This window comes from Patagioenas fasciata, chromosome 10 (genome assembly GCF_037038585.1).
Source record: "Patagioenas fasciata isolate bPatFas1 chromosome 10, bPatFas1.hap1, whole genome shotgun sequence".
NCBI lineage: Eukaryota > Metazoa > Chordata > Aves > Columbiformes > Columbidae > Patagioenas > Patagioenas fasciata.
The window spans coordinates 2785622-2805994 of NC_092529.1; the positions used below are offsets into that span (position 1 = coordinate 2785622).

Below are 20373 nucleotides of genomic sequence, written 5' to 3' on the forward strand. Positions count from 1 at the left end.
CTCCAACCCATTTAATTAGGTTGTCCCACTAACAGACCCCTGAAATTAGACATGAACTACAGCCTCTCAGCCAGGGCAGCATATCAAGGAGCAACAAGAGCAGAACTGCTTCCAGAGGGAAGGTGACCCGGGTAACATCTTACCATCAGGACACAGGTCTGCAGAACCAGGGACCGGCGATCACAGAGGGTCCTACCAGCCACTCTCAGGTGAAGGCAAGGTGACAAGAGAGGGCTGAACCCCTCAGGCCTGTGTTTAAATGGTGCTCCTGGACCTGTGGGTGGAGGCTCCAGGTGATGCTGGTCAGGATAATCAAGACCTATTAGTGCCCTCAGGGCACTGACACTGTAATTCTTTATCATATAATTAAGTCCTCAGATCACAACATGCATTCTTACTAGTGCCTTTTTGAGCTTTTATCAAAGGCACATGGGAAAAGAAAAGAGAGTACTTCTCCAATAAGAAAGTGAAATCTAAGCTTTGCCTCCCGTAAAATAATTCACTACTAAATTGATCTCTGGAATGCGCAATGGATTTAATAGCGCTAATCTCTTATGTAACGTTTCCCTTCATTGCTCTTTACCGGCGCTCAAGCTGAGTCTCGGCACTTTGATCGCGCTCTCTGCCAAGCAGCGCTGCCGAGTCGGCTCCTCGAGAAAGGAGCAATAAAACCAGCCCTGGCAGGCGCTTCCGAAGGTGAAACCGAGAAGCACTGTCATTCTTTACTAACACAGAGCGCTGTGGATGAGCTAATGCAGCTTGTGCAAGACATGAGGGCAAAACATTGATTAGAAGCGGGGCCAGTTGTCATCCTAAACATGGTCAATGCTGCAGTTCCAGCTCCTTTTCTCCCATAATGCCTTGTTCTTGTTTCCTTTGATAATCTTTGAGTAGAAAGCAGTTCTGATCTCATCTACCAGACCACATTTTTGCCTTTCTTATTCCTGCCTGCGCACAAGCACTACGGAGGCTGTTGCACAGGTATAACAGAGCAGAATCAGGCCCATAAGCTGCTACTTGTCTGAAGTCCAAAGCACATTTATAAATAGAGGTGTTTATTTCGAAAGAAGGTGTTATTCAAATGCACAGTTAATACTGTGAAAGCTAAAATGTCTCCTTCCAGCCCCTCCTACACATGCTTTCCTTTCCAGAGAGACCCCAAAGTACATATTCAAATAAGTATTTTATGATTGAGACATTCAGCGTTTAATTGAACCTCGTTTAACTGCTTAAAACTTTTAAAAGAAGCTCTCAGCAAGAACTCAGGGGGGAAAAACAAGTCCTAAGAGGTGGGATGCCAGGCTAAGGAGGATAAACAAAACTTCTTTGATTCCTAAATCTTCTCTAATAGGATTTATCACTTAAGTCCTTCTATATGTTCTTACTTATAAAGTAGGAATTATATAACGTTAAAGCAACACATGGTTAAAGCTGTCATGGTGATACAACATTTTTTACCAGTGACCTGTATTTCAGAGACAGGAGATCGTTCTACTGAATGTGTTTTAAGGCAAGCTAATGAATATGGCATTCAAATGGATTCAGTTGGATAAATTTTCCTAATTTATACACTGGCTGTAATAAGTTTTCAGAGACTTAGCTGGAAAGGATATTTTTTTTTTAAGCAAGAGATTTAAATGCATGACCTTAAATAGAGCCCTCCCATCTGGTTTTCTTCCAAAAGTGTCTCAATTGCCTCTGTCATTAAGAACACAATACTGCTCTTTATTGGGCTTTCCAATGAATATAGTTATGTTCCTGGGAAAATATGGAGAGAAAGAGCTAAGATCAGTCAAATGGGATGAATAGGAGAAAGGATTTTGAGCCTTAGGAAATGTTGTTCATTTACTTATGAGGATTATGTACATTGTATAAATAGCGTAAGATTCTCTAGGAACATTACACAACAAGCAGACAATTATATTGCAGGATTGCTGATTAAGACACACGGTACAGGTTTCTGAACAATGCTGTTACTCACACCAAAAACTCTAATCTATTTCTCATTTTCCTTCCATCAATATGACTTGAGAATAATTCCATTGAAGTCATTAAGGTTTTACACGCTGGAGCTGGCAATTAGGCTGGGAAGAGGTTTTGGACAGTGACTGTGCACTCCTTGTTCTGTGCCAATGGGACTTTTCAGATATTAACACTTCAAAGGCCAAGCATCAGATTCTGATGTGGGTTAGAACAAAACTAGTCGGACACAACACAACTGAGACCGGCAGACTGGGTACTACAGATTTACACCTACATGGACAAGAGCAAAAATTAGCCGTGTATCTCAAAGAGTGTGCTACTGCATCTTATTCACAGCTACTGGTCCATCTTTTTGCTTCATATTTGTGGTAGAAATTGCATTCACACATCACAGACATTAGAAAGGATCAGCTTTCTCTGCAGCGATTCTTCATTTTTGCTCTAGAGTCCCACCTAATCCTGAAGGTGCTGACACCTGTACCAGAAGACAGAGGTCCTGTCTGAAAGAGCCGACAAACTTACTGTGTTTAAGGACTTTGTGTTCAAGACTTGCTTGAAAGAAGTCTCATCTCTGCACCACTAGTCTCTGTACCCAGCTAGAACTATATATTCATTTATTCCGTGTTTTTATTTCTGGGAAGAGGGACTTGGTCCTGGTGGCATGGAGACGACAGTTTGCATTTACCTGCTTCCACCTTGCTTCTCCCCTTCTCCTTCCTCCGCCCCCAGCAGCCCCAGTGGATCTTCTTAGATGGGTACAAACTGGAGGAAGCCCATGGAGACAGCGCACCACGTAAGGAACAAATACGATAGGAAAAGCAGGTGATGCTTGGAGGAATCCAAGCAAAAACCATAAAGCATCAAGTCCCATGAGTGGGGCTCCATGGGAGCCTGTTGGATGTTCAAGTTCTGTATGTTCAAATAAAAGTAGCGTAAAAAGTGAAATATCTTTCTTACGTTAATCCAGAACACTAAATGTTCACTTAATTTAACCTACAGGAAGGAAGAAATGATGCGGGGAAAAAAATAACTCTAGAAAAATACCATCCATTTAGTCCAACATAGTTTGTCCTACGGTACATAGCAAAGGGTGAGATATTTCACTTTGCAGAGGCAAATTGCTGGAAAGAAGAAAAAGTCATGGTGCCATCCGTTAAAAATCTGTTTCCTCTTACCCAAGACATAAATCTCGCTGTTGACCACGGCTGTGCTGAAGCGGTATTTGGAGTACTTCATCGGGGCACCTTCTGCCCATTTGTCTTGGGCTGGGTCGTACCGAAACGTTCTGTTACTTAATCGATCCGGCTCATCGTCAGGCAGATCCATCTGTATGAAATATGACAGCCATAGGATAATACAACATTTGGAGCTCTCTGCACGCGCCTGCATGCAATTAATCACGGCAGACAGCCGAGCAGATAAATAACATAAACACATCAATTATGGCCGCAAAGTGATTCATGCTCAGTAGGGTTTAAGAGCACCCATGACTTGTGGCTGGGAGGATGCGGTGGAAGGCAAATGAACACAAGGGCATCTCTGTTCTGCAGCAATAAAGCTGAGGATTTGGGTAATAACAATCCATTCCTGGGCAGAACCTGCCTCTTTCACAAGGCCGCTCTAAAGTCCTAATCATAACAGAGGGAAAACCATCCTATAGAACATTTTTCCTTCCTGCTGAAGGTTGAAATCCATTCCCGCTGTTACTCAGACTGTCCCGTGAGTCTCAGTGAGGTGCTTTGCTGGCCTTTCTCAGGCCTGTAAATACATATAACTTATTCCCGAGTCATTTGCACGTTTATTTAGCCAGCCTAACCAGAGTAATGTTGTTCAACCACCGTAACTTCTCCTTCAATAGTTTTCATAACGAGCTCCTCACCCCCCACTATATCTTTGCTTCCATAATACTCCTTTTATACTCACTCCTACTCCTCTTGTTCTCTCTAATCTTCTTCCCCCTTCTCTGCCCGTCTAATGCGATGCAGGGAACTCAGATTATGTTTTCTGGGTATGACACTCTTGATTATAAGCAGTGGGCTGTGGGGGGAGGATTCTGAAATATTTCAGCATGAAAGGTTTCACGTAGAGAGATGTATTAATAGCAGTGAGGAGAGAACTACTTTGCTTACTTGTGATGTTGTTTTATGTGTGCTTGCTCTGCTTGTTATTTTTCTTTCCCCAAAAACCTTTCCAACACTGATGTAGTGGACAAGATAGGAGGAGACAAACTAGAAAGTGGACATATAGCCCCTTGGTTACTCCCTTTTTCTTCGTCATAAGTGTGAAAAACTGATTTATTCACTGAAAGAGGGGTAAGATGCGTATTTTTGACACAAAGTATATACTTAGGAGCAGGCACTATTTGACACACTCTAAATTCACGTCTGACCTCATTTTTGTGGTCGTGTTCACCTCAGAGCACACAAGGTGCTCTTTAGGTACAGAAAACATGACACCCAGTGGCCCTTCTCTCTGTCTCAAGGGTCACTTGGGTTTTTAACTCCGCTGGCATCAGCAAGGCTGGACCAAGGCTGAGCTCCTAAGCTGTCATTTTATGTCCTGGCTTGACTTTGTCTCGTCTTGTTTCAATTGCAAAGCCCGAGTGGGAAGGGAACATGTATTTATCTCTGTCCTGTGGCAGACACATGCATTTACAGCACTCTATCAATGGCACATCGTTAGTGTTTGTTCAGGATTGACAGAACATTCAGTGCTGTTTGAGCATAGGGACAACTCCTGGCTCAATTAACTAATTTGCCTTTTCGGTGCGGCTGGGGGATCCCACAGATAAAATCACTGCATCTGATGGGGAGCGCAGGACATACACGGTACCAGAAGAATTCAGCACAATGCAGCGCTGGTCTTGAAGCACTTTTCGGAGAGCTTTAGCTGATTTGCTCTGATCTGTTCAGCTACATCCTAATCTACAAAGCTACGGTTTTTAGTTAATTATTGTTAATCCACTCATCTCAAGCCTATTGCTATATAAACTCAGACTCCCATGTATTGTTAGTGATAGTGTTGGCTGGCAAGTATTCCCTTCGGGTGTTTAAGGTGCCTGCATTATTCTTGTCTCGATATTCCCAGCTTGTGTTTCAAAGCCACATTTCCCCCTTACAATCTGTTCTGGAGAACTATTAAGAACGACAAACCTGGTTGTCTGACTTGAATGTCTATCTTTGTAAGATGACATATCTTTCAGTTCAAGTTTTTCTATAGACAGATTGTTTCTACATTAAATGTTTTCATATTTTAATTCTTTAAATAGCAAGGTGTCCTTGCTGTCTTGTTTCAGTATCAGAAATACTCTGATCTTTCTGTTTTCTCCTTTGGGGACTCCTGCACTCAAAATATCCAAAGAGGTGGAAATCTTGTTTGCCGAATGCATCTCTACTTTTAAATACTTTGAACAGTAATTTATTTCAAGAGAACACAAACCAATGAGATGTAATGACAAGTCTGAACATATTGCTGTCAGCAATAAGGATTACAGATGCTCTACTTTATTGTCAAGTAAATGTGGGGCTTTATCTTGAATGCTCAAATTTAAACTGCATTGAGCAGTAAATAAGAATGGGCCATGCTCTTAAAGATCTTTTGCACTGGGAGCAACTGGAGCGAGCAAGCAGTGCTCCTGACATCCTCCTTCCTTGTAGCACAGCTCTGGATATACCATCTGCACTTGTACAGGGAATCTGTGGGCCTGCTGAAAATTCCTATTAAAACTTTATATAGCCAAGCAATGTGAATGAAACATCAAAATGGATTGATTAAAAGGAGTCTGTTTTCCAGAGAATGCTTTGACTTTTCCTTTAAAATATAACATAAAATCAAATAAATGAACCTTAGTTAACCAAAAGGATTTCCTGAGAAACTGAGGTCAAGTTTTAATTTCATATATAAATATACCCCTGAAAATTACCTGCGTACACAGGTTCTGAAGACAGGGCTCGGTTAAGGGCTCCTGTATGATTTAAATACAACTGATTAGTGATACCTAGAAAAATTAAGAGAATGGTAAATAAGGAAAGGCTGGAAGCCACATGGACACAGGAGGTATATTTTAAACTCTTGCTCACTGTGTACATCTCTGTGAAAGAACTGCCCTTCCAGAAAGTGGTATTCACAGTGAGGATGGCATAAGATGGGTATTATTCTTCACCCTGTTTGGTTTCCCTACAAAAGATGTTTAATCAGAGGAATGTGAGCAATTTACTCTGCTGCTATCACAGATGCACTTTTCCTATGCAAAAAACACACCATAAAATTACACGACACCGCTTGTTAGTAAAGAAAACCACAATAACTGGGACATTTAACCTGTGGTGTCCATCCACCCAGCACGTAGAGTTTGTTCTTCACCGTCACCACCCCGTGGCAGGCTAAGGGGACCGGCAGGGGCGCCGTGCTCCTCCAGGTGCCTTGCTCCATGGAATACTTCTCCACACAGTTTGTCACCAGGTACTGGTTTTTCACTTTCATTTGCCCTCCTATGACATAGAGATCGTTATGGATAGTGCCCAAGGCATAGAGTTCACGGAGCTGAGTGGTGCACAGGCTGTGCCAAAACTGGTTTCCTCGCTGCTGGTATCTGTAGGAAAATCCAAAGTTGTAAATGCCCTTGTTCTTAGAATCATAGAATCCTCATTTTGGTTGGAAGAGACCCTCAAGATCATTGAGTCCAACCATTTGCCCACCACTGGCACCGACCCATGTCCCTGAGAACCTCACCTACATCATCAGCTTGTTTGGAAATGTTACCCCCTTCATCATCAGCATTTATTCAGACAATAATACAACGACAAGTGAAGCTTTCTCCTTCACAGAGAAGTTATGAGGTTGAGCCCAATTTTTTTTCAATATTGAGCATTTATTAGTATGAGCAATTTTAAATTTAGGCATCCTTTCAAATATATTAGATCCTAATTAAGGTAAGGAATCCTGGTGAAAACAAGGGCCCAGTATGGGTTTAATTCCTTAAATTTAGGCATCTATTTGAAAATGCTGTCACCATTTTAAAATGTTGTCTTTAATCCAGAAAATGTCTGGTTTTCCTTAAAATATGTGCATCTGAAAAAGCCAGGAATACAAAACAGAATGAGGACTTAAAGCTATCAATCATTATCCTTTAATCTCTGAAGTATTATTATCAACATTGAGAGAAGTGTGTTATCTTTGTCTTACTGGACTCCTTGGGTCATTTGTTTGACTCATTTTCCCTACTAATCACCTAGAAAAGAGCATCCTATGAAAATGTTGAGATCTGAGTAAGTAGAATATCAAATCCACACCCATTGCTGTAGGATCTAATCATACTCATTTACACAGAGATGCCACTACAGTCAATCCTCCTCCTTTCAGGAGAAAAGGCATCAGGATTTGGTTGTATGTATATAATTCATTGTGCCATAAAGATCAGTTGTGACTAGTTGATTAGAGTAATTGAAATCTCCAGGAAAACTTTCAAGTAAAGAACGCTTTGTCTAATGGTCATCTTTCGTCCCCAGAAACATTATTTGGACTTAAAATTCTTAAATAATTAGGGATTTTTCCGACAGAGGGTACACACCTATAAATTTCGATGTTCCTGGTCTTTTGTCTGGACATTTTGACAGCACTCGCCTCTCCTGCCACAATAATATCATTATTCTCAGTGACAACGCCGGTGCAAACACATCCTAAGCCTTCTCCATACTTCGGAGAGGGAATGAAATAAGTCTTTTTAGTTGCCGGAGCGTAACAAAAACTGGCATCTGCATAGCTCCCGTGTCTTGACCTAATGCCGAGAGAATTGTTGCCGATACACAGTAAGAGATCGGTGGTCTCCATGCCGTACCGCAGGCTGAGAGAAGGTTGGCTCGATAGCCTGATGGTTTTCAGCGCTTCCTCAAACAGATCGTTGCATTCCGAATTGCACAGGATCATCGTGTTCCTCTTGCGGGCTTCCACGAGAAAGGAAGGGCTGACAAGCACCAGTCTCACTTGCTTCAGGAGCTCAATGAGGTGCTCTGCACGTGACTTTCTGCTGTGCTTGACCCATCGAATGACAAGGTCCAGAATGCTCTCCTCCCTGGAAATATTCAGGTCATCTGATTTTATGAGAGTCAACAGCTGCTGGAATTCAATCTCTAATATTTCTTCCTGTAAGCTCACCTCAGCAAAGTGCTGATATAAGTATTTCCGCGCTTGATCCGATAAATCTTCTGCGCTGATGTGGTTTGCAAACTGGTAGATGCCCACACAGTTGGAAGCATCCATATGGTCCATCATGTACTTCTGACACACACTGAAAACATCTTCCATCTGCATGAAATAGGCAGCAAGCGCCACAGTCTGCACATTCTGATTAGTGAGGAGCAAATCCGCGCTGTACATGTAGTCGAGTATCACCGACACGCTCTCCGCAGGGATGTCGTACAGCACCACCTCTCTCTGTGTGCATTCAACCAAACCGCAGGTAAACATGGCTCTGAAATAGGGACTGAAGGCAGCCAGCACCACCTTATGGCAGGGGAATTTCTCACCTTCCGCAACCAGAACAACATCAACGATCTCCGTTGATTCTTTCATCCTCTTTACTTGTTCCAATAACGTCAAGCTATGGCGCTGCCTTCTTTTCTCCTCAGCCTTACGATCCATGGTTGATCTCCAAATGTCCTGGTTTTAAATCTCCTCAGAATTCAAGGTCTTCATCAGGAATGTTTCTAGAGATAGAAGCATAACATTGTCCAGTAAGAACAAAGTATTGGACACATGAATATTGCTGTTAAGATAGTCATCGTGTAGGGTGTGATATAAATCAGTAATGCACAAAAACTATGTAAAATTATGGTGAGGTCTCAGGCTCAATGTCTCCAAGATAAAAAAAATAATCAATACTTCAAATGATCTTCAATGTTCAATAACCTCACAGACAAGTTTTGCAATTATTTAAAGAAAATTACAGGTTTCCCTTCAAAACAGTGTCTTCCAGCTGCTTTCTCCATCCTTTCCCTGATCCTGACCCATAGCCTATTAAAACCAAGGGGAAGATTTCCACTGAATTCAATAAACTGCAGATCAGGCCCTTAGTCCCCTGGCTGTTCAACTTTTGGCTCTCACGTGCACTTGAAGGACATTAATCCACTGCTTAGATGCCAGAAGTCATATTTTCAACAGCTCCTTAGGTGAGACAGCTGGAACGGAGCGGTGCCTTTCCAGGGCTCACAGCTCCTCTCAAACTGGGAGTTTTGCCTAAGCGGAGACTTCAGAAAAGGGTTTTACAAGACTAGATAAATGGAACCACATTAGGCTGACTTCTCCCTTTAGTTTTTATAGTGATCTACACCTCTGCAAAGCAGGTGGGCAATAAAGCCATTAGTTAACTGCATTTACAGAGACGTAAGTGGACATGTGGATGTTTAATGCTCTGCCTTGCCACCAGGTTTGGCCACCAGTTTGCAGAACAGCTTTTATTCAAAAGCCCTGTGCTTACATCCTTGCAAAACCGTCCAGAAGCTGCTGCCTCTCTGCTGTACCAATGGATTTGTCTCTGCCCCGTCGTGCCTCACTTTACCAGGATTTCTCTCCAAGACAATGTGGGCAGAGACATCTTCCACCCCAATGGGTGGTGGTGGAACTGGGAAGAAGCAACTTGGTCCAGTTCTCTAGATTCTTTACTCTTTCACTCCAAAGCGTAGGTCACTGGTTTCTACAGCATTGCTACTGGTTTGCTTGGGGATAAGTAAAGGATTAGTAAATAGGAGACAGCTTTCCTCCCGCTCCTCAGCGGGATGTTTAAGTGCTGCAGATTCCCAGAGTTTCGGTTCCACTTACTGTAAGCTCAAATGGGATTTTTAATGAAATTGTAATTATTCACATACTCCGTCTATTTTTATTTAGTAGAGAAAACAGAAGGAATTTCATGGCCCCATTTCTTAATCATTCTTTTTTGGGGGGTCCTTTACTGAACCCCTCAGGCTTCCAGCTCAGCAAGCTGCAAAACATGAGGTGCAGTGCTAGAGCTGTCAATGGGAGAAGGACATTTACCATCGCTTCAGGGACACCAGCCCATAACACAGCTGTTGTCTCTAATGTAGTAATGAGACAGTTCTGGAAATGCACTTCTTTAAATATTATGGTTATTTCCCAGGTTTAAAGGAAACCTACAGCTATATAATCCATCGCAGACCTTCTCTTTTAGCTGTTCAGTTGGTTTTGGAAACAATCATTCTGTTTTAGCAAATTACAGAGATTCCTCACTTTGAGTGCTAAATGAAAAGGCAGGCCTGCTTGAAGACGAGCATTTCCTTGATTTTATCAATTCTGTCCATATTCCAAATCTGGAACTAGAAGCAACATATCTGAGAAACAAATCTGGATTATTTCCAGATTTTAAAAACGCATTTGGAAGACAAAACATTAATGTCATAGCCTGAATGTGGGCCAAGCTCTGAGCTCTTCAGGCACTTTTAAAAAAATCAAAGGCAGTAAGTTTAGTACAAAAAAATAAAGTGATGGTATTTGTGAAATGTAGACTTTTTTTTCCTGGCTACATTGAAATGAAAATGAGAAAACATATGTCTTAATCCTGCATCAACTGCATCTGGAGTGGTCTTTACAGTCAATAGAGCCTTTTATGAGATAGAAAATGTTCATTATTTTAACCCTACATTATACTTAGATGGCCACTTTACTGTTTTCCCCTTGCGCTATTTTATCACCTTGTAATATTTGATCTGCACTGCTTTTTGATAAAGAACCACGCCATCTCTCATAGATCATGTATTATAAGCACACGTATCTTAACACAGATGAGCTATAGTGTCTTCAACCAGGTTGTTCACTATGCAACTTGATGAAAGTGTTAATAACGACCAACAAGATCCTAATCCTGTTTAGCAATCTGACTAGTCAGCATTTTTCGTCCAAAATTATCAAATTCTCTCTGTTTGGTGATGTCAGAGCTTCACACATCCTCCAGCTTTTCCATAAGAGACAAAATGTGCATTTTTAATGTGAAGAACAAGTGAGATGATTAATCATCATCATCTTTCCCAGGCTTTTGTAGCTATCAGGAAGAACTCAGTTATGGTTTCACTTCCTTTGCTGGTCACCTTTAAGTTTTCTTTCACTGTTAATTTAGCTTTCTTAAGGGCTCAACACTTTGATTACACTGTTCAGCAGATTTGAGAATTTTATGTGTTCATTTAACAGCGAGTAGGATATCTGGCACAATGCGTTCACAGCCGTTTTCTCCTCTCTTTAATCATTTAGACATTAGCAACAGGAATCATAAAGCACAACAGAGCTAACGCTATGTATGTATTACTTTAGGCACAAATTACGGGATGGGTAAGTCCTCCACCCATCACCCAGATGATGAAGGGCACTGCCCATCTGCACCAGGTGCAGGGTGGTCACTGGTGGGTTGGCCCTGGGCATCCTCCCCAGGATCACAGAATCACAGAAGGGGGTTGGAAAGGACCTCAGGAGATCATCTAGTCCAACCCACCTGCTAGAGCAGATTCACCTAGAGCAGCAGGGAGTGGTTCATGGGGTGGTCACCCCTCTCCTGGAGCTGGTCCATAGAATCATAGGATCATTTTGGTTGGAAGAGACCAACCAAATCCAACTGTTACCCCACTCCTGGCACTACCTCATGTCCCTGAGAACCTCATCTCCATCTGTTGAACCCCTCCAGGGATGGTGACTCCAGCACTGCCCTGGGCAGCCTGTTCCAATGCCCCACAGCCCTTTGGGGAAGAAATTGTTCCCCAGATCCAACCTCAACCTCCCCTGGTGCAACTTGAGGCCGTTTCCTCTGCTCCTGGCGCTTGTTCCTGCGGAGCAGAGCCCGACCCCCCTGGCTCCAAGCTCCTTTCAGGCAGTTCAGAGATCAGAAGGTCTCCCCTCAGCTCCTGTTCTCCAGCTGAACCCCCAGGTCCCTCAGCCACTCGCATCACACTTGTATTCCAGACCTTTCACAAGGGAATGAACTTCTTTCTTGTCATAAGGGACCCAAAATTGACCCCAAGATTCAAGTTGCAGCCTCACCAGTGCCCAGTACAGGGGGACAATCACTTCCCTAGTCCTGTTGGCCACATACACAACCATCACCTCATCCTTGGGCTGAATTGTGCAAAGAGTCTCCACCTTGCAGTCAGGATCACCTACAGCCCTCCAGCCTCCTCTTCACCCACCTCAGGGCTTGGTTACCTTACACATGCAAAAAGTCAGAATTTGGATATTAGGAACAACTTCTTCCTAGAAAGGGCTGTGGGGCATTGGACCAGGCTGCCCAGGGCAGTGGTGGAGTCACCATCCCTGGAGGGGTTGGACAGACAGAGATGAGGTTCTCAGGGACATGGGGCAGTGCCGGCGTTGGGTTAACAGTTGGACTCAATAATCTTGAGGGTCTCTTCCAACCAAAATGATTCTGTGATTCTATGATAATGTGCCACCTTCACATCCTTGCTTTGCTGGCACACCAAGCTCCTGACTGAACCGCACTCCATAAAATTGTGCTGCCAACTTGCATGCAAGTCAACTTTCTCCATCTACAGCTGAGGAAACTGAAGCTAAAAGGTTAAAAAGAAAAAAAAAAAAAGGATTAAAACCCAGGGGTGAAATTCTTCCATTAACTTCAGAAATTCATCCCTGTGCATTAGCTACAAACTTGTCGCTCCCCTCCTGGCTTTTAGCAGTGTTTAGGTGAGGTCATTGGAAGGATATTAATAATCTTCTTTATATCACTGGAAAGACTATTAAAGGGTAATAATGAAATGGTGCTGCTTTGCTTTCCCCTCTGGGTTACAGAGGAAAAAAGATGGTACATTGATATTAAAAGGAAGGATAAATGTGATACAAATATAATTTGCAGTGAGACACTATAGTGAGATCGTGCCAGGGGCTGGGTCGTCATTATAAAACCTCCAGTGCAAGGCTCAAATCCTTTGTAATGCCACCAGGAGCTGAAATCCGAGTTATTGCCTTATTCAGAGTTTTGGGGTATTTTTTTGCTTCTATTGTGACAAATTGATTCAAGTGCAAATCTTCAATTGATGTTACTTTATTTCAGAGCTGGGCTGTTAATTTTCCTCCAGTTCTGGCTGCTACTTTAATTTTTATATTAGCTGTTTTGTTAGTCTAATTTCACTCTCTTTTTCCTTTGTGTCATGAACCTCATGAAGAGTCATATATAATTTTATGCAGGAGCTACAGCATACGTTTCGCTAGGCAGTGGGTTGCTGCATGAGCAGTTCAAAACATAAATAAGCGCACTGCTGCGAGCTCAGCTCTCCAGCTTTTATGAGGCTATCAAACTATAAATAAATGCTGTCCTCAATTCTCCGCTACGCTGCAGCCTCTTTGAACCACCCCAGCGCAAAGGGACTGTAAACCAGATGGAAGCAGCTCATCAGGAATTTCCCTTAACCTCTGGAAAGAAAAAAGAGCTACCTTGTAATTAGAGACGTTATTTTGTCTGGGACACAGATTTTTCTTGTCTTTTCCCCCAGTCGCAAGGAATTTGCTGTGGTGGGAGGGTGGGAGCTGTGAGCCCTGGCCCAGGAGAGGTCACAGCACCCAGCATGGGGGCACCTCCTGCATCCTCTGCTGCTTTTATTATTATTATTATTATTATTATTTCTCCTTTTTTCCCCCCTTTTCCTCCTTTTTTTTGCCTTAATGAGGCTGCTCTGTCTTCATCCTGCCTCCCTTCAGGTGCTGAAAGGATCAGAGTTCAACCACATCAAAGCGCCAGTGCCTCTGCCTATGAATTATTTGCGCTCCCTTTGTTATCAGGAAGCCGAGAAGCAAATCTGTTAATTGTATGCGTTATGACATTTGGCTGACAGCCACAGCGAGGCAGAAATCAGCGCCCAGATGATGATAATGTTATAATCTCGGGGTTTAATTATGAAGGCTGTGCTGGCATTTAAGATCAAGATTTTAAAATGTGCAAAAAGATCCCGCAGTGTTCAAGAAGGGCAAATAATAACGCTGATCTTGACATAAGGAAAAGATATAATAAGATATAGAAAGGAGGCTTCCAGGGAGTTATAGATGTTCCTGTATCTATAGTTCCTAATATCCTAATTCTCATACCTGGAAAGATGCCAAAAGAAATTATTACATGATTGAATTATAAGAATTTAGAGGGCAATAAGGTGATAAAAGCAGCTATAGCACCTATTTATCAAGAACAAATTGTGACAATCCAATCTAATTTTCTCTTTTTTTTTTTTCAGGGATAATAGGGGATAAATTAGATACTTTGTCTTGAGTGAAGTTACTGATATGGTCCTACGTGATATCATTAGAAACAAATTGTGATGAAATCAACAGACTAAATCAATGTAAGTCAGATGCCCAACTGGCTGAAAAGAGCAGATTGAAATATAGTTCTTGGTGGTCAGACTGGGAAAAATGTCAAGTCTGGGGCTGAAAAGGTCACCCACGGGTTCATGGAACACTTTCCTCCATTGACTTAGATATTATTTCTTGAATTATTTCATCCATTCTGCCTAGGTAAAACATACAAACCTGTGGCAGAGCATTAAGTGGAAGAACATGCAATTCTTTTTAGGAGATTTATGCCTATATGGTTTGAGAGGGCAAACAGGTAAGTGTGTCTAATCAATTGTCTTCTGTGACAATTAGACATTTAGGGTTTGGATGTGTCTCAAGAAGCACCATAACTATTAGCAGCCAGAGAACCTTGCCTGAAGTTTTCCCTGTTCTGTTAATTTAGGATTTTCAGATTTTCAAAGGCATGTAATTAACTTAAAAATTCAAGTCGAACTTAAGCTCACTACACAATTTAGGAGCTTAATTGCTTGCAACTCCTTTAAATGTAAAACTCCAGCCTTAAATTGCTTAGGCAGTTTTAAGAGATTTGCCAGATGATGTGGTCGACTTCCCATGAAAGCCAGAGAAGGGTCTCTCCTTGCTCAGCCCCACAGCACAAACCTCTCAAGTGACCTGAACTGATTTATTGCTGGCAGGGAAGGAGGAATTTTGAGGTTTGGAAACCATGAACACTACAAATCAAATTTACATCATTGGCCTATATAAGATCAAGTATGATGGTCCTTCTGAGAGAGATCTTAGCTGTTTTTCTCCCTCAGCCCCCGCGGCACTGTGTTTATTTCCACGTGCCATCTGACATGGAGGAGCTGGCTCAGGGCTCCCAATACCCAAGCACGGGCCAGCTCTGGCTGTGTGCTGCTGGGTGTGCTCCTGGGAGCTTTCTTAGCAGGTTCCAGCGTGCAAACGCTGTAAAAAGGAGGTTCTCAGTGCAAAAAGACGCGCTGCTGACCTACAACCCGCTACTGGAGGTGTCGACAGTCGTGTCAGTGCTGTGGTCCCCTGTGTGCATCCCTGCATCCCTGCTGCTGTGAGCATCCCAATGCCAGCACAGACCGACAACATCTCCATCCAGACTACGACAGACACAGCCTGGCCTTTTGTCAGCAGCTTATTTGTTTTATTTCTCATTTTGTTGCTCTTAATCTAAAATAAAAATAAAATGGGACTTAACAAGGCTTTTTTGGGCTAGGAGAAGCTTGACACTTAACAGTGGGATTTTAAGCAGCCTGCAAAGCTTCAAAAACCATCTTTGGGAGCACGTTTGACCATTGGAGACCTGAAGATGCTTTGATCAGTTTTCAAAGCCTTTGGGTAGTTCATGATTCTGGAAAGATTTGACAATTTGAGCTCCGTTTACTGCCAAGACAGAGGCCTAGATGTGGGATTGGATTAATATTGATCCTATCTTAGCAAATACCAGGCATACTTTTTTCTTTAAACTGTTATAGATTCATTAAAAAAAAGTCAAAGAAGCTGAAATGGAAAGACCCAGTGGGCCACCTTTTCAAATACACCTTTACTTGACCTTAATCTTATTGTGATTCAAATCTCAGTGAATCAGTCCAAAGAATCCCCCAATTTCAATAGAAAATGGATGTGGCTGTGTTCACAAACAAACACCTGTAAACAAATCCCACTCTGAACTAATTATGTGCATTAATTACATGAGAAGAATGGAAGGTAAATCTGTACATACAGAACTTTCACAGTTCACATGTGCAAATTATTTTCTTATGTATTGAAATGGTAAAATGCTCATTTAAAAAAGGACGATGCACAAGGTTTTTTACATATCTAATGATAGATGCCAGCAGAAGGAGAACATTTCTAAAGTGTTTTCAGTAGCTCTTTAAGCAGCCAGGCAAAGGTCTTGGAGGTTCCTCTTCTTGCATTTCTTTATACGTAGTGGCAAGTATAGGAAAGGTTTACTTTCTGGAACAATTACACCATATCGTGTAAATTAGACTGTATCACAATTAAAAGAAACTTAACTTGATGCAAACTAGGCTCTCTTTGCATTTTTACAACAGAAAACATTGTGAACTCTAATTGCTAATATTTACATAAAACTCTGAAGCACGTATCCTTTTGGTGAGCAAATCCTAGTATGTAAAAGCTTTAATACCCCTGTCACTCAGCACCGAAATTAATAAATTGCAAGTTGTAAACTCTAATAACTTGATGTCAGCATTCCATCAGCTACAGCTCAGACCCAGCCTTCCCCATACATTTTCCGAGTTTCAATTTCAATCGCTAGCAAGCAAACATCTGGGTACGTCCACACCCGTGGAAAGGAAAATTCAGAGCAACCCGTGGCAAGAACAATGCACCCCCTCCAAAACGGCCCTGCAGTAACACGCATATTCCATACCATCTAAATCTGCAGTCCCCACTGAATCCTCATATTAAAAATATTCAGCCCGTGATGATAAGGACACCTTGGTGATAGAAGCAAGAGTTTCTTCAAGCTTCCTTGCTGGAAGCACGCCTAGATGTCTGCAGGGTGTTCCCCTCACCCTGTGCATGGACCTCACACACCAAAACTTCTTCAACCCCAGGCTGACTGTATTTTCCCACCACCAACAACCCCTATATAGCTACAAACAGACCCCAAGTCTGACATTGTTTGGGGGTTTTCATCCTAACTTAGTCATTAATCTCCCACCTTTCTGTTTTGAACTGGACAGCAGGTGCTGTAAAAACTTAGAAGGATTCGATTTTGGCACTAAGGGATATTAAATAAGGGTCCTACAGGCTCCCCACCACATTGCTGTCTCACAGCTGACCCCCCGTCACCTCTCTGGCATCGTTATGGGTTCCCTAGGACATACATTCAACTACTCATACCCACAGATTTCTCATGCACCCAGCAGCCCAGCCCATCAAACTCCCTTCTCTTCCCTGCTCTGAGGGAGGAAGGGATTTAATCGGTACCTTTTCTGATGCCGGGAGCAGAGCCTGCGAGGGGGAAACATGGATTTCGTAGAGCAGCACAGACCTTCGGGTGAGCAGCGAGGTGCCAGGGCTATAAATATCCCGCGCTGGGCTCCTGACTGGGACGAGGAGCTGCTTTAATGTCACGCACAAGGGCACGTTAGGACTGAGCCGAGCGGCAGCGGTGCTGCTCTCCTTCCTGACAGACTTGGTGCTCAAAAGCTGGGGGCTCCTCGGTGGGCTGGCACAGCCCCCACTTGTGTTGCTGGCCCACCTCAAGAGTTGCGTGACCCGCACAGACCTCACCACGGGCACACAACTGGGAACATCTCCATGCCACCCTTGTTTCTGGAGCGGTTCCAATGCAGGTCATGACCAGCCTGGCTCCCAACAGCTTCTGTGGTTTGGGTATCAAACCAAAGGAGATGCTGTTGCTCATCAACCCTTTTCAAGTCACCTCCAACTCTCGGCACAGCTGAGAGGGATTTCCCAAATTGTCTCTCCTGCCCTTGCTAGATCGCTAACAGCTGAAGTTGTGTGTAAAATAAGGATTCTTGACCAAATACAAGTGTTATCTGGAGATTTTAATCAGGCATAAGGCCTGACTATCTTCTTGTTCGTGTTGATGTAACTCAGAAACAGATCCATTAAATTGGTCCAGGATAGTGGGGCTGCACTGATTTACATCTTGTACTCTGTACATTAAAGGGGAATAGAAAGGCCCATAATACACTGTTTATATCTCCATATGTTTAAGCAAAGATGGAAAAAAGATTAAGCAAAAATTAGGGTTATAAAACTGATTAATGTTGAGCCTATACTTTTAGTTGAGGAAGACATTAAGGTGGTTTTAGAATGTTCTTTTCTAAATGGCATTAATTTACTTAGTTGCTGTACTAATTGGTTGATTGATCATAATAGCTTCTGAGAAAGCTGAAAATGAAACGTGTTTCCTTATCTAGATTTTTAGCCTGATGGTTTTATTACAAAGTTTCTCCAAAAGCCACGGAGGGAGTGCTCAGGAATGTTCAACTTCTAACAGCCGTTCGTTATTTTTAGGGGAAACATTAGGATGCACATAGTTTTTTAAAAGTATATTTCATATCATTTGTGAACAAAACTAGGGGAAAAAAAATCAAAATTAATAAAGTTTATTCGTGTCAGAAAATTCAATCGATCAGATTACAAAGTTATATATGGTCTGAACTCCCAGCTTGCTCTTATTAAAACTTCAGCTGTATCTTAATAACAAAACCATCCAATCTGATCCTATAGTTTCCACAGAAGCCAAGGTGGAACAGGGAACTGATGAAATGCCACAGCTGTGATAAAAATGAACTGTACCCCCTAAATTGCCTTGTTTTCCATTGTGTGGAACAATTTATAGTATTGTGATGGTTAACATGGAGAGTTTACATTATGAATTCTATTTATATGAAACCACTCTGCTACCATCATAATAATCATCATATTTCCTTTCTGGGTGTGTTTCTTCGGCTGATTTCTATAATGAGCCTCTTCCACACAAACACTAATGCTTTTAAGACAAATTCCTTGTTATCGCTCACAAAATTCTGAGTATTTCTCTTGCATTCACCAAATTAACCGGGACACCCCATCTTGCAGCGGGATGACCACTGGGCAGCTCTCAGCAACGCTTTATTAATTGCAAAAACAAAGTAACACAGCGGTGAATCAGACCCCTGATATTTTTTGCTAGGATTAAAAACTTTCCCTGCTGTAAGCCAACCCTGTTTTCACCTTCTTCATGTAATTAAGTCGTAATCCTTTCGTTCTGATATCATTATCTGTTGTCATGGTGATTTTAATTATAAAAATGAATGGCTGAGTAGTGGGCGAACACAAAAGTTTTCGCTGAACTTTGCTAAGTTAATGGCAAAGGGAAGAATATCCGCGGTAATACAGCAAACGAGTGATCTTTTAACAAGTGTATTTTAAAACAATGGCGAGAAGTAGGTGTCAGAGACAGAAGAGACACGTCTGATGGGAATGTATCTGTGTTTAGGAAATGCGTGTTGAATTTAATGTTTTAGAACATTTTTGCATGGCACAAGTCATACAGCGCCTTCTGGCGTTGTTTCAAAAAAGAAACTCCCTTCTTAATCTCAACTGCTAGTGGTTAACCTATGGAAATACAGCTCCTTTTCACACATAAGCCTGGCCACTTCCAAGGGTATATTTTTCAGAGTAAAGACTTTGGGAACAGATATGCAACATTTAAAGGTCATTCGAAAGCAGAAAACCTATTTTGTTGGGTGGGTGCATGCAAATTGTCCATAGATGAAGCTACGAGCGGACCCACAAGCCACAACTACAGCTGATTTTTAGCAGAGATTTTTAGCTCAGTTAAACCACAGGTGGTATCAGGACATGGGTTTTCTTTGCTGCTGCTGACACGTTGCACACAGCGTGCTGAAGCAAACTCATCTCCTCTGGCACTCTTGCTGTGGTTCTGCAGTTTTGCTCCGGCACGTTCTCTACCAACAAATAGCTGGTTTTACAGAATTACAGGACAGTTTGGGTTGAAGGGACCTTCCCAGGTCCCCCAGTGCCACCCCTGCCATGAGCAGGGACATCTTCACCAGCTCAGGTTGCTCAGAGCCCCGTCCAGCCTGGCCTGGGATGTCTCCAGGGATGGTTCATCCACCACCTCTCTGGGCAACCTGGGCCAGGCTCTCACCACCCTCAGGGCCAACAATTTCTTCCTCATGTCCAACCTGAATCTCCCTCCTTTAGTTTAAAACCATCACCCCTTGTCCTATCACAACAGACCCTGCTAAAAGTCTGTCCCCAGCTTTCTTATCGGTCCCTTTTAAGCACTGAAAGGTGCAATAAGGTCTCCCCGGAGCTTCTCTTCTCCAGCTGAACACCCCAGCTCTCTCAGCCTGTCCTCCCAGCACAGCTGTTCCAGCCTCAGATCATTTCTGTGGCTCCTCTGACCCCTCTCCAACAGCTCCATGTCTGTGCTGTGCTGAGGACCCAGAGCCGGATGCAGTAACAGTTAGTTTGGGGGCTTTTTAAGTTGTTTTTATTTTGTTTGGTTAGGTTCTTTTATTTTTTAACATGGGGATTGGTACCTCACAT

General features: G+C 42.5%; 2 protein-coding genes across 4 annotated transcripts in view; one reads left to right on the forward strand and one right to left on the reverse strand.

Annotated features, from left to right (window-relative positions):
• KBTBD12 (kelch repeat and BTB domain containing 12) overlaps window positions 1–20373 on the reverse strand; it is a 54486-nt gene that overhangs the window by 22968 nt on the left and 11145 nt on the right. For 2 of the 3 annotated variants that reach the window (XM_071812926.1, XM_071812925.1), the window contains 3 exons: window positions 7553–8687; window positions 6304–6574; window positions 3159–3309 (listed from right to left, as the gene is read on the reverse strand). In XM_071812926.1, the coding sequence (XP_071669027.1) occupies window positions 3159–3309; window positions 6304–6574; window positions 7553–8622 (1492 nt within the window). In that variant the 5' untranslated portion in view covers window positions 8623–8687. Of the gene's footprint in view, window positions 1–3158; window positions 3310–6303; window positions 6575–7552; window positions 8688–17268; window positions 17361–20373 lie in introns of those variants that run through there. The other variant, XM_065845194.2, reaches the window with a different exon arrangement.
• The window catches only part of MGLL (monoglyceride lipase), a 93704-nt gene that overhangs the window by 5036 nt on the left and 68295 nt on the right, over window positions 1–20373 (forward strand). The window lies entirely within an intron of this gene.